Raw genomic sequence first — 14,575 nt, 5'->3', positions numbered from 1 at the left:
AGACCGCAGATGTAATGAAGCGATCAACCACAGCCCCGTTACTCTTCCCACGACCACCTGTTGTCGCCTCAGCAGACCAACAGACAGACAGACAGACAGACAGACACCCAGCGGCAAGGAGATCCAATTAGACAACCAGACAGACAGACAGATAACGCTTCTTCTCCCTCAGGCTTCTCACACACACACACACACACACACACACACACACACACACACACAGTTAGTCGATAAGTCAGTCAATCAGTCATTTTAAGTCCCAGTCAATAAGTTAAGTGTATTCTTTGAGAGTTCTTTTTAATTTGTGTATTTGTTTGTTTTTGCCCTTGAATTCCTTCCTTTACTGTAAAAAAAATAGTACCTAGTTAATTAATCGGTAAGTTAGAAGGTTAATCTACTAGTTAATTGGTTAGTTAATTAGTCAGATAATTTGTTTTTTGTTTTTTTAGTAATTCAGTCAGAAAGTTAGTCAACGGTAAGTCCTTTCCTTTTCAATACTAACAGCGAGTCAGTCCATTATCTCCCTTATGTAACACTTTCACCGCGCAGCCAAGCACTTCCAGGCAGAGGCAGGCACTGGTAGGGGTGTATGGCTAGCGGCGGGATGCTATTACTGTCACTCTCGCTCACTCAGGCCCCGCGCAGGCAACACTCGGACGCGGACTGACCGACTAACTGGCTGTTTAAAGGGGCTATTACGCTGGGCAAATTTTCCGTGGATCTTCAGTCAAACCACGATTTCCGCTGGCGTGGTTTTCATATTTCCGTGGTTTTCTGGCGTGTCCACGATCTTCCAAAGCTCATTCTCTCATGTTTACTACAAATCTATTAGAAGGAAAAAGTTAAGAAAAGAGAGAGAGAGAGAGAGAGAGAGAGAGAGAGAGAGAGAGAGAGCAGGGGGGATAATAAGACTCCCTTCCGCTCTTAAACTGTAAACGTCAAAATAATGGCGCTGGGATGATTTTCAAGGCTTGTGTACGTGTGTGTGTGTGTGTGTGTGTGTGTGTGTGTGTGTGTGTGTGTGTGAATCTGCGGCGTCTAGTTCCGTATTTCATTAGATAAATTCCAATCACACTTTTATTTCTCTCTCTCTCTCTCTCTCTCTCTCTCTCTCACGGGAAAAAGAATGATGACGATGACTCAGCGAGAGGACCGTCAAGATCACCTACCAAGAGAGAGAGAGAGAGAGAGAGAGAGAGAGAGAGAGAGAGAGAGAGAGAGAGAGAGAGAGTTAAATACTACATAAAAATCACTATATTCCACTAACGACCTCCATATCTATCTATCTATCTATCAATCAATCAATCTATCTATCTATCTATCCATCCTTCTATTTACCTAACTAACACTTGCTTCCTCTCCTTCCTCATTTCCAGCCTCATTTTCCCATTTTTCGTAGATTTTTCCCATTATTAAGTGACAAGAGAGCAATATTAGATGAGACGTATGGTGTGTGTGTGTGTGTGTGTGTGTGTGTGTGTGTGTGTGTGTGTGTGTGTGTGTGTGTGTGTGTGTGTGTGTGTGTGTTACAGGTGGTCTAATTACCTGTCATTAAGAATCTATAGGTGTTACAGGAGAATGCAAGAGGTTTTATTTATCTTATGATTTCTATGTTGTTTGCTATTTCCTCCTCTTCCTCTTCCTCTTCTTTTTTCTCTTTTTCCTCCTACTTTTCCTTGCAAGAGGTTTTATTTTTTTATGATTTCTATGTTGTTTACTATTTGCTCTTCCTCTTCCTCTTCTTTTTCCTCTTTTTCCTTTTCCTCCTAATCTTCCTTGTCCATATCTCAAATTTCACACCTTACATCCTTTTCCTTTCTTCTTTCATCTGTATTTATTCTCCTTTTATTTTTTGTATTATATCTTTCTCTCATTTATCTTTTGTTTCTGTACACGTTATATTCTAGCAAGTTATATGTTTCCATTCTTTATTTCGTCTTTTTTTTCTGAATCTCTTAATTATTTCTCTCACTCTTAAGTTTCCTCTAAATATATCAAATGCCTAAGAATCAAAAATATCAACTGTTCCGTATTTTTTCGATATATTTGTTGTTGCTTTCTATTTCCATCTGTTCCTTTTCTCCCCGTCTCTAAGGTTTTCCTCCAAATCTCAACTTTCCAAAAATATAGGAAAAGATTAATGAGTGGAAAGACATCAATTCCCCTCCGTAATTGTTTTCTTCTATATCTTTTTTCTTTCTATTTCCATCTGTTTCTATTCTCTCCATCTCAACAGTTTTTCCTCCCAATCTCAACTTTCCCAAAAATATATGAAATGATTAATGAGTGGAAAGATATCAACTCAGCTTCGCACTTTTCTCTGTCTTTCTCCTTTCTATTTCCATCTGTTTCTATTCTCTCCATCTCAACAGTTTTTCCTCCCAATCTCAACTTTCCCAAAAATACATGAAAAGGTTAACGAGTAGAAACATGTATTGGTTAACTATTTTTCTACATCTTTTTTTTCTCTTTTCTATTTTTTCCTCTTTTTCCATTCTTTTCCTTCCACCTTCATCAATATATTATGAAAAAAAACATCAATAACAGGTACAAAGACATCAAACCGTCATCTTTTTACTCTCCTTTTAGCACATGAGATTAACGAGTAAAAAGACACATCAACCCACCTTCGTTTTACTCTCCTTTACCACATAAGATTAACGAGTAGAAACACACATCAACCCATCCATCTTCTGTTTACTCTCCCCTCTTGCAGACTCCTTACGTTCTTATGTTCTTTACTACATAAGATTAACGAGTAGAAAGACACATTAACCCACCTTCGTAACACTCCCCTTTACCACATAAGATTAACAAGTACAAAGACACGTCACCTCACCTTCGTTATCTCGTCGAACATATGCCTGAGGTCTTCTTCGGCGAGGGTGGCGGGGTGTGGCGTGGCTGAAGCGGGCGTGGTCTGGCGGCCCGGTTCTTGCACCTGCCGCAGCGCCCGCCCCGCCGAGCAAAGCCGTCGGTGGTACCCCCTCGCACGGGACCGCTGGAGGGAGAGAGAAGAGTGTCAGTGGTAACGTATGTGTTGGCGTGTGTGACATGGCTGAGAGACTATACGCACATACGCCCGTACTCGCTAATCCTATGCTGTAGATAATAATTATGAATGAAAGTTAATAAGAAAGAGGTGGTATATAGTGACATTTTTTCCTCCTCACATATACACGTACTTATAATTTTCGCTATACATTCACATAAAGAGAAAAGAGCAAGTAACGCATTCGATAGTTATATGAAGGTAGCAAGATGAAGGGAGAAAAGATTAAAAAGGATAAGAACCAAAACACACAGACAGACACATACACACGAACGCACAGCCATTAGACGGAACAGAAAAGGAAGAAACAGACAGACAGACACAGAGACAGAGACAGTTAGAGAAGCAGACACGAGAGAGAAAAACAGGAGAAGGAAGAAGAGAAATGAGAATGAGGAGAACAAGAGGAAAGGAAAGAAATGGACACACAGACATACATACATACATACATACAGACAGACAGACAGACAGACAGACAGACAGACAGACATACAGACAGACAGACAGACAGACAGACAGACAGACATACAGACAGACAGACAGACATACAGACAGACAGACAGACAGACAGCCACGCCCACGCCTCATTCATCTCGGGCGGGAAGATGATGACGAGAGGAGAGACACGGTAGGCTTTCACATTCTCTCTCTCTCTCTCTCTCTCTCTCTCTCTCTCTCTCTCTCTCTCTCTCTCACCATTTTTTTCGCTTTTTTCTTTCTTTTTTTCTTTTTCTCTTTCTCTTTTCGCAGGTGTGTGTGTGTGTGTGTGTGTGTGTGTGTGTGTGTGTGTGTGTGTGTGTGTTTGTGTGTACTTTCATAGAGGCTAATAAGAGATGGTAGGAAGGAAGGAAGGAAGGAAGGAAGGAAGGAAGGAAGGAAGGAAGGAAGGAAGGAAGGAAGGAAGGAAGGAAGGAAGGAAGGAAGGAAGGAAGGAAGGAAGGAAGGAAGGAAGGAAGGAAGGAAGAAAGGAAGGAAGGAAGGAAAGTCACTTCAAATAAGAAAATGAGATAGGAAAGAAGATGAAAGAAGAATGAAGAAAGGAAAACACGAGAGGAAAGGAAAGAAATGACAGGAGGAAGGATGAGATGCAGGATAGCGGAGACTTCGGGCAGGATACAGACTTGGGGAAAGCCAGGTTGGTAAGGTTAGGAGTAGCCCGCGGCCCCGTCTGCCTTCCCCGCTGGGTGTAAGATGGGGAAGGAGGGCGAAGGGGGAGGTCGGGGGTCAGATTAACTTTACGAGGTGAGTGAAGAAAGCAACGAAGATAGAGGGAGGGAAAGACAGGAGAGAAAGTGATGAATATAAGAGGCGATTTAGAGACCAGGACATATCGAGGTCAACTATCCCTGTGTATGTAAAAAAAGATGTTTATTAAGTGTTATAATGAAGAAAGCAACGAAGCCATATAGAGGGAGAGAGAAAGACATAGGAGAGAAAATTATGAATATACGAGGCGATGCAGAAGAGACCAGGACAAATTGCAGTCAAATATTCTGACGGTTAATAGAAGAAAAAAAAAGTTAGTGAAATTTAAAGGTGAGGAGAGTCATGTGATCAGACAGAGAGAGATGCCGCGGAGAAAGTGATGATTGAACGAGACGCGACCGAAGAATCCAGGACAGATGGGTCAAATATCTCTTAATTAAAAAAATATATAAAAGTTGATAGTGTTAAAATGAAGAAAGTAAGCAGATCAGACACAGAGACGTTGAAGAATTAATGATGACTGACGGAGGCAAAATAGAGGATAAAAGAACCTCTCCTCCTGAAATTGACCTCTTTGGATTCTTTTTGTGAGCAGCGAGTAGCGGGCTTTTTTTTATTATTGTTTACTTTTTATTGTGCCCTTGAGCTGTCTCCTTTGTTGTAAAAAAAAAAGTTAGGGGTCAAATATCATCAAGCAAAAGAATATAAAGATGAAATTAATATCAGATAAAGAGAAATTGTAGAAGGAGCGATAATCATACGAGGCGAGAAAGTAGAAACCAAGACAAATCGAGGTCAAATATCCTCACAAAAAAAAAAAGTTGAAGTGTTAAAATGAAAAAAATAAAAAAAACATTGCGATAAGAAAGATGAGGAGGGGAAAGTCATGACAGAAAGATGTTATACAGCGGGAAACAGATGGAGGTCAACAAAATATCTTAACGCAAAATATTAATAAGAGAAAGTACACAGGACATAACAAGGAAAAAAACATAAGGAAAACGGGGTGGGGGGTGATGGAGGGAGGACATAGGAAGGGGCAGAAGGGTGAAGTACCGCAGAGAGAGAGAGAGAGAGAGAGAGAGAGAGAGAGAGAGAGAGAGAGATGGTCACTTTTTACTGGAGGCTAAACGGAAAGGTCAGGCTATGTGGAGGTTTCTGAGGACGATGAGTTGGCTGTGTGGCTGCAAGGTGAGGCAAAAAGGAAGCAAGAGAAGGAGATATGAAAAAAATGGGAGAGAGAAATTAAGAAAACGAGAAATAAAAACGAGGCGGAAACCCCAAGGAAAGGAAAGAAATGGCAGAAGAAGGGATGAGGTGCAGGATAAAGGAGGAAGGTTGTGCTGTTTGCCTTGAAGAATGTATGAAAGAACGCGAAGGGATGGCGAGGTCTGGCTTTTATGGGTAAGGGATTTCTGGGGGTGTTGAATTGTCTGGGTGAGAGATGAAGCTAAGGACGAAGAGGAGAATGAAGGCGGTGCTGTTTGCCTTCAAGAATGTGTGTAAGAACACGAAGAATGGCGAGGTCAGGCTTTTATGGGTAAGGGATTTCTGAGGGTGATGAGTTGTCTGGGTGAGAGATGAAGACAAGAAGGACGAAGGGGAGGATGAAGGCGGTGCTGTTTGCCTTCAAGAACGTATGTAAGAACACGAAGAATGGCGAGGTCTGGTTTTTATGGGTAAGGGATTTCTGAGTGTGGTGCCCCGCAGGGCGCTGCATCTACTAACACAGACGCAGTAACATCACCTGACCCAGTACATCCATCGCAAATAAACAAGGAAGACGAAAGCGACGTAGAACGTTAAAATACATCCAAAATTAAGAACAATTTGAAGAACACAGCACAGCGAGGCGACAGTGAGAAGAACAAATCGTTATCAAAACAAACAGGAAGCAAAAAGGGGCGTCTCGGGCCACCATACAGCCGGCGCTCTGCCGGCTTCCCGAAACCGCCCACTTCACCCAACGACAGCACCACGCGAATGCCTATAAGGACGAGAATCACGTAAACGGAAGTCCTGTAAAATAACACTACTCATGAATATTCACCCTTATATGCTATAACCATAGAGGATGTAACAATAGCATAGGGAAAGGAGTGCACCCTCAGTGCAGGAGCCTTGTGTACCCAGTCAATAGGTATGACGTAGTGAGGGCGTATAGTGACGTAGGCAATCGCCCATATAAGGGAGTTCCCTCGGAGTACTCGGGGCAGAACTAGAGATACTTCTGACCGACACTCACGTGTCCCTCTAAATTTCCGACACACTATGTGTCGTGTGTTCATCTACGCTGTCGTGAGTAGAAAGTGAAGTGTTGTACCATAAAGGAAAGCGCACTAGTGTCCATTGTGTATAGTGGTATTGTTTAGATTATAAGAGTATATATCTTCAGCGTATGTGTAATAAGAAATAGTTAGGATTGTAACCAGTATTGAAGTAGGACGTTACTTGTCCCTTAACAGGCAGTGTGCGAGGCCTGACGACCCACTGGGTCTGATTGAAGTGTATTCTGTATTTTATATTATTTTTGTTATTCATAGTGTTAAGATAAGTTACAATTAAATATAAAAAAGCGACAACGTTTCATCACCCCAACTACGAGCTTCTTCAAATACTCTTGAAGTACCAGAATATTAAGTCAGTTGTCGCTACGACGAATCAGTCTTTAACCTCCTTGAAAGCCCGGTTACGGGCTTCAACATTGGTGTCAGGTGTGGGGTGGTGAAACTTGCAATTTGTATTGGTGAATGTCCATATCTGAAAGCGAGGGAGAAGACAGTTTTTCGTGGGATTACGGGAATCAGACTTTAGAATTCAATATGCCAGACGGAAGCACTCCCACCCCTTCCGATGCCGCGAAACCGGTCACCCTTGCCCATGATGATCTGGTGACACTACTTAGTCGCCACACCCTGAATGATTTTAGCAGAGTGCAGGGGCTCTTACATTTTTGTGGAGGAGAAGAGAAAAGTAGTAAAGCACCAAATCTCCCATGTCATAAAATAGCAAAGAAATGGATCGAAGATCTAGACAGTCGGACACAGGCAAATTGGGACACAACTGGGAAAATAGAGTTAGCCAAACAATATGCCCTGGGAATAGCGCGCGATCATCTCCTCGGTTGTATCGCCAGGTGTGGACAGAACTGGGATGAGATAAAAAGGGAATTCTTGAGTATGTATCCCACAATAAGGACCTTCGAGGTCCTTCAGAAAGAGTTGGGAGAGGCCAAACGGCGGACGGGAGAAACCCTCCGCGCATTCCTCATTAGACTGGAAATATTGAAGGACGAGTTAGTCACCCTAGAGCCCGCCGTCGCCGGGTATCTAAACAAAGTGGTGGTTTTACGGTTTACTGGAGCTCTACCTTATAATTTTACATACACCCTGACAGAAGAAGAAAAAAAGGAGCCACCGAAAATGTTGAAGAAGGGATATGAGTATATCAAGGCTCACCCAGAGTTAAAACTATCCGACGTCGACGTGGCTAAAGAAGTAAAAGTCATGAACATCTGTTCAACCCAAGTGACCGGACCTAAACCCTCGTCACAAGGCCGTCCCCAACGTCCTTCAGGCCAGTCGCGTCACCCGATATCTCAGAAGGGTGGACGGCACGCCATGCCACCCCCCCGCTCATACGGGAACGCGGCCGCGCCACCCACATGTTACTCGTGCGGATATATAGGGCACATGGCCCGTGACTGCTCCTATGGGTGGCAACAGAGAGGTGCCTATCACCCCAGGGCCCCGGTACCCTCAGTACCCGCAGGCCGCGCCACCCCAGTACTCTCGGAACAGGCGCCAGCCTGTCTCGCCTGCGCTGCCTGGCGCCCGGAGTACACGGGTCCTCTCCCCGCAACTCCTGGCCTAACCATGACCCAGAGAGCAACAAAACAAACACGCCGATCCCCGAATAGTTGCGGCAGTCCACGGCCCGACCAATGCACTCACACTGAGACTGTGTGTAGGAACTGATACACGAAGAGAGATGATCTACGCGATGCTAGACACAGGCGCAGGGGTATCTTTAATAGAGGAAGACTTATTCAATAAGGTAGGTGGGAAAATGATAGCTACAGAACCTTTGTCCATACAAGGGGTAGATCGGACACAAATCCCTAATAAAGGGTTAGCTGAAGTAGTGGTGAACTTTGGGCACGGAGAGCTTACAGAAAAGTTTGTAGTAATATCACAAGGTGTAGTGTTGCCAACAGCAGTTTTGTTGGGTCTAGAATTTATGTGGAGGCAAAACGTGGTAGCTGCACCGCTGGCCACCTGGGCAGTTTAGTGTAATGGTGGGTGCCTACCGGTGGAAGTCCATTCCCTGGCTGCGGGCGATATGAGCCCGTACCCAGAAGATTGACTAACCGACCGAAGCCCTACCTTAGACGAGATGGAGGAAGTCCCCATGAAAGCATACGCTATTAACGTAGTGTCCTTGCTACCAGGCACAGCAGGGTATGTCACTCTGGAGACAGAGATTGGCAGAGCTCAAGCCTTATTCCTTCAAGGTCCAATGATATCCCTTCATCATTTTATTTCCGGGTTAGTAACTTTAACTCCTAACGTCAAACAAACCAAAGGTAAATTCATCATCCCCTATGCTAACCCAACTGAAGAAACTATTGAGTTGCCAACAGGTGAGGTGCTGGGCCACATTTATTCTTGTCACACTGAATATTACCAGTCATCAACTAATGAAAGTGTAGCGGCTGTCACACAAACAAAAACAACAGTTACCAAGCCGCCTATCACCCAGTCCAGTAAGCAGCAGGAACTTGATAAGATGATAGACGAGCTATTTTCCCCTTCACTACGGAAAAACAGCTGTCTGAAGGGCCTAACCCGCAAGTATCCTGATGTGTTTGCCCTGAAACATGAACCTCTCACTATTACTCCCTATTATGTTCACACTTTAAGGCTGAAAAATGACAAGCCTATATATAAAAAGCCATACCCAATACCAGTAAAATACCACAAGGAGATAGAAACTCAGCTCAAGGACTTAGAGGCCCAGGGTATTATACGCCCTAGTGCGTCACCCTACAGTGCACCTCTAGTCCCTGTTGCCAAGAAAGATGGCGGGGTCAGACTTTGTCTCGACTTCCGCGCTCTGAACGATGAATTGATTGACGACAGACATCCCCTCCCTAACATTAACCTCATCTTGCAACAGTTAGGGGAAAGTAAAGTTTTCACCTCTCTGGATTTGCGCCAGGGCTACCACCAAGTCCCATTGGCAGAGGAATCCAAACACTTAACAGCTTTCACGACACCTTATGGCCTCTATGAATTCACTACAGTCCCCTTTGGATTAAAAACAGCACCTGCAGCCTATCAGAGGATCATGAATCAAGTCCTCATAGGTTTGACAGGTAGAATTGTACATGTATATCTTGATGATTTGATAGTACAAGGGAAAAACATGGACCATCATCTAAAGAACCTTCATGCTGTCTTAGACAGACTGCAGAAGGCCCATCTGTCCTTAAGATTAGATAAGTGTTCCTTCTTCAAAGAGCAAGTAGACTACTTGGGTCACATTGTTAGTGCTTCTGGTTTGAAGCCTCAGCCCTCAAAGGTACAAGCGGTGCAACAACTCACCCCTCCACAAACGGTCAAAGAGCTTCAAGGTTTTCTGGGGTTAGTTAATTTCTATAGGAAGTTCATTAAAGACTTTGCGAAAATAGCATCCCCCCTTAATAATTTACTAAAAGGGAGGAAAGTCACTAAGAATGATAAGACGCTTCTAGAGTGGAACGAGGAGGCATTGCATGCATTTCAAACACTAAAGAACAGTCTAACGACTGACATTGTGTTAACCTTTCCGGATTTCCGGAAGCCATTCCACCTCACTACAGATGCGTCGGATAAGGCAATAGGTGGTGTGTTGCAACAAAAGGATGAGAACGGTAGCCTACGACCCATTGCATACTTCAGTAGGACACTCAATGGGGCGGAGCGTAACTACTCCGCGGTAGAAAGGGAAGCCTTAGCGGTTATCTATGGACTCAGTACAAACCGGCCCCTTATCTTGGGTTATAGGATTCACATCCTGTCGGACCATAGACCGCTGACATGGCTGTTAAAGAGCACTGTTCCAAGTAGCAGGATTGCACGTTGGCAGACATTGCTGGGAGAATTTGATTTCAGTATAGATTATCTCCCAGGCTCAAGTAATATGGTGGCAGATTTTTTATCAAGGATTAGAAATCAAGAGAGCGATGTGATAGAAGGCGAATTGGATGCTAGAATTATGTCTGTCACCCATACGGGTGGACAAGACGGGTCTGTCACCTCCCCGGAGGGACATGACAAACGAGATAAGTTTCTCCATTGGAGTCTTGAAGCACTCATGGAGCACCAGGGTCGCGATCCTGAACTGAGAGAGATTAAGCATGCTTTAGAAAAAAACGCCGGCAGTAACGTAAATGTAAATGGTAGTATGATGTTTGATGTTGTTGAAGATAACGAGAAATGAGGAAAAGGTTGCTGAGGAGCGATGTCAAGTTAAATGCAGCTAAGAGACACTTTAAAAACTGCCTCTTAGTGAAGTGTGTAGAGAACGGTATTCTCTACCGCAATGTTTGCGATGAATACAACAAACAGACCAGACTGGTTATTGTCCCACCAAGCTTCATTCCTAACGCGCTGGCTCTGGCACATTCCGTGCTACCTGCAGGGCACGGAGGTACCAAGGTCACGCTGGCACGTTGTCGCAAGTTTGCGTACTGGCCGGGAATGAAGGCGGACGTGGAGCAATATGTCAGATCTTGTCCTGTCTGTTGTCGGTTTAAGAAGAGGGGATCCCCGCCTGCTCCAATTATGAGATATCCTGAGGTTGGCCAACCGTTTGACAGAGTCCATATGGACATTGTCGGACCTTTGTCGGTTTCCGACAAAGGCTATAAGTATGTACTGACAGTGATTGACGTCCTGTCACGTTTCCTGGTAGCAACCCCCCTTCGAACGAAGGCAGCCAAGGAAGTGGCAGCTGCGTTCTACAAGAACGTAGTCTGTGTACACAGCATCCCGCTTATTCTAGTCACTGATCAAGGAAAGGAGTTCGTTAACACTCTCTTGCGAGAGTTGACTCAATTGCTACAAATTGATCACTTAAGGACGACTCCTTATCACCCGTCTGCGAACGGGGTGATTGAGAGGCCTAACGGCACTTTAATAAATATTCTGAGAACCTTATGTGAGGACAATAGAGGGATTTGGGACCAAATGCTTCCAGTTGCAACACACGCCTACAACACTGCCTATCATCGTGTTTTACGGGATTCCCCATTCTTCCTACTTTTCTCCCGTGACCCTAATGTTCCTTTTGAAATGTTAGAGAATAGGCGACAACCGTGTTATGATGTAGATAGTTACAAGTCATTCACTGCTAGTGCCGCCCAAAGGACTTATAAATTGTGTCAGAAGAATATTGATGTCGGTTGGCAAGAGTCTGAAAGGATGTTTAGGAAGGCAAAATACAAACAGATTGAAATTGGAGATAGGGTGTATGTCAAGAACATTCCGTCCAAGGGTGAGCCTAAGAAACTACAGCCTTTGTTTAACGGCCCCTTCCGGGTCGTCGACAAGGTTAGTCCTGTGGTCTTACGACTCCGCCATATCAGAGGGAGTAAGATCAAGACGGTTCACACCAACAATGTTCAGGTCGTTCACGAGGACTCTCTTGGACTCCATGACTCCCCTAACGTCAGGCGAGCCTACCCTGTCCCTGATAACCGCATACCAGGGCCGATTGATGATTCATTGTCAATGGCCCCTCCGCCTGACGAGTCGGTACCCTTGTCGTTTGCAGCTCCTTCCGAGCCCTCACAGCCGACTCCTGCTCCCCCATCACCTGAAGTTCTTCAAGCTCCTTCCGAGCCTCAGTCAACTCGTCCGTTACGTTCCAACACGGTGCCCCCCTCTCTCCCCAACGTCATGCAGCGCCCTCTTGAGTATCGTCAACGACCAGAGAACTGATACCCCCTGTCATTTCAGATCCTGGGTGTTGCCCTCTCCTTACCTGCAGTTGTCCCCTCCCGGGAACAACCTATATGTCCCGGCCTTGTCTTCTCCCCTGTCTTTAAGATGTTGTTGACAGGGCGTTACTATGTCGTCCCTGTCGTCATCCAGACAGACGAAATACAACGTCCTCTCATCAACGTGGCGAATCTGACCGCGGAAGTGTCGTGGTCTATTGAACATATGAATCAGTCATTTCCCACTGTGGGTTTGCTCAGGCGCACTCTAGACTCCTTTCACTTTGAATTTCGTAAGCTTTTTAAAGATCTTAATAACTTCTTAGCAGCCATGAGTGGTAGAGATGGGAGCCCATTTAGGACTCGCCGGAGGCGAGGGGCCGTAGACTTTGTTGGCTCGGTAGCAAACCTCCTTTTTGGCACGGCCACTCAGGCCCAGATTGATGTGATACATGAGAAACTCTCCAATCTTCACGCTCTCTCCTCGGAAGAGAGACGTCAGCTCAACCTTCATACAGAAGTCCTCAACGCTACTGTTCGTGACCTCCGTCACGTCCACTCTGCTATATCTCGTCTAGAGTCCGCCTCAGCTTTAGCCTCGGCTATTATTAGGCAGTTTTCCTTACGAACCTTGCAAATTGAGGGAGAAATGCGTATCTTGGAGACCATTCTCCTGATCCAATTGGCGCTTAGTGACCTGAATCATGATACATTGAACCTCAAACTAGGCCTTCAACAAATGTCCCAAACGCAAGTCTCCCCTCTTATTATTCCCAATGATGTCTTGCTTCGTGTACTCAGGAATGCCTCCCTCCATTATCCAGGCTTGTTATTCCCTGCGGCTCATGAATATTTAGCATTGTACCGTGATGTCTCTAGGGTTATTTCTAAAAGTGCGCTTTCCTTAGGTACCCTTCACTTCTACTTACAGATCCCCATGAAAGGGGATCCCTCTGATGTGTTCGATGTGTTTAAAATGGACGCGCTGCCTTTTCACCTCGATGGCACGCCATATTTTCTACACACCGACACACTCTCAACCTACCTCGCGGTTTCTGAAGACCGCAACCACTATATGCTATTGGACTCCTTAGATCGCTGTACTAAACACCATCTTCTTTATATCTGCCCTCCTGTCGCCCCTGTGTATTCTACGTCTGTCCGGCGCTGCGAGATTGCCCTTTTCCTCGAGCGTCCGGATGCACTGTCACTGTGTTCTAAGTCTCTTCTCAGGAACTTCCCACCAGTCTTCCTCCCGTCCCCGGCGGGCTGGGTCTTCTCCACGGATGTTCCCCAGGTCGTTACCATGGTCTGCCCAGACAGCCCTGTCACCAAGTACCGGCAAACCCTGAATGGCACGGGGCTTCTTACCATCGGTATGGGTTGTAGTGCCCACGCCGACGCGTTCAGCCTCCCTGCCTCTGCCACTTTGGATAGTGCCGAGCCGCTGACGATCCATCGGGCCCCTTTCCACGTCGGACGCGGCGTGGTTGAGTCGTTGCTGGCGGTCCATCCCTCCTTGGGCCATCCCCCTCCGCCTGCGACGCCCGTGGCCTCTACGGACGCCCCGCTGGCTCTTCCCCCGACGCTCCACCTGCTGGAGGAGTCTGTCCCGGGTTCTTCCGCCGGTGCTGCCGCCTTTCCTTGGTGGGGCTGGCTGCTCTTTGGGTTCTCCGCCGCTGGCCTCCTCCTCTTCGCCTGTGGCCTGACCTGGTTCTTCCTTCTGCGACCCCGTCTCCTGCGTGCCTCCCGCCCCGTCACGCCGTCCCCGTCTTGGTCTGAGATGGTCGTTCGGCCTGCCGCGCGCTTCCTGCCACGAGGACGTGGCGTTATCTTGAAGGGGGAGGTATGTGGTGCCCCGCAGGGCGCTGCATCTACTAACACAGACGCAGTAACATCACCTGACCCAGTACATCCATCGCAAATAAACAAGGAAGACGAAAGCGACGTAGAACGTTAAAATACATCCAAAATTAAGAACAATTTGAAGAACACAGCACAGCGAGGCGACAGTGAGAAGAACAAATCGTTATCAAAACAAACAGGAAGCAAAAAGGGGCGTCTCGGGCTACCATACAGCCGGCGCTCTGCCGGCTTCCCGAAACCGCCCACTTCACCCAACGACAGCACCACGCGAATGCCCATAAGGACGAGAATCACGTAAACGGAAGTCCTGTAAAATAACACTACTCATGAATATTCACCCTTATATGCTATAACCATAGAGGATGTAACAATAGCATAGGGAAAGGAGTGCACCCTCAGTGCAGGAGCCTTGTGTACCCAGTCAATAGGTATGACGTAGTGAGGGCGTATAGTGACGTAGGCAATCG

At 45.8% G+C, this 14,575-nt stretch overlaps 1 protein-coding gene across 2 annotated transcripts in view; it reads right to left on the bottom strand.

Annotated features, from left to right (window-relative positions):
- LOC126983295 (all trans-polyprenyl-diphosphate synthase PDSS1-like) overlaps positions 1-14,575 on the bottom strand; it is a 127,069-nt gene that overhangs the window by 68,572 nt on the left and 43,922 nt on the right. For both annotated transcript variants that reach the window (XM_050835960.1, XM_050835959.1), the window contains exon 2: positions 2,840-3,001. In XM_050835960.1, coding sequence (XP_050691917.1) covers positions 2,840-3,001 — 162 coding nt within the window. The remainder of the gene's footprint in view (positions 1-2,839; positions 3,002-14,575) is intronic.

The sequence above is a fragment of the Eriocheir sinensis genome, chromosome 53 (assembly GCF_024679095.1).
Source record: "Eriocheir sinensis breed Jianghai 21 chromosome 53, ASM2467909v1, whole genome shotgun sequence".
Lineage (NCBI taxonomy): Eukaryota > Metazoa > Arthropoda > Malacostraca > Decapoda > Varunidae > Eriocheir > Eriocheir sinensis.
Note: the sequence above shows the minus strand (reverse complement) of the source record. Positions and strands in the feature narration are given on the sequence as shown.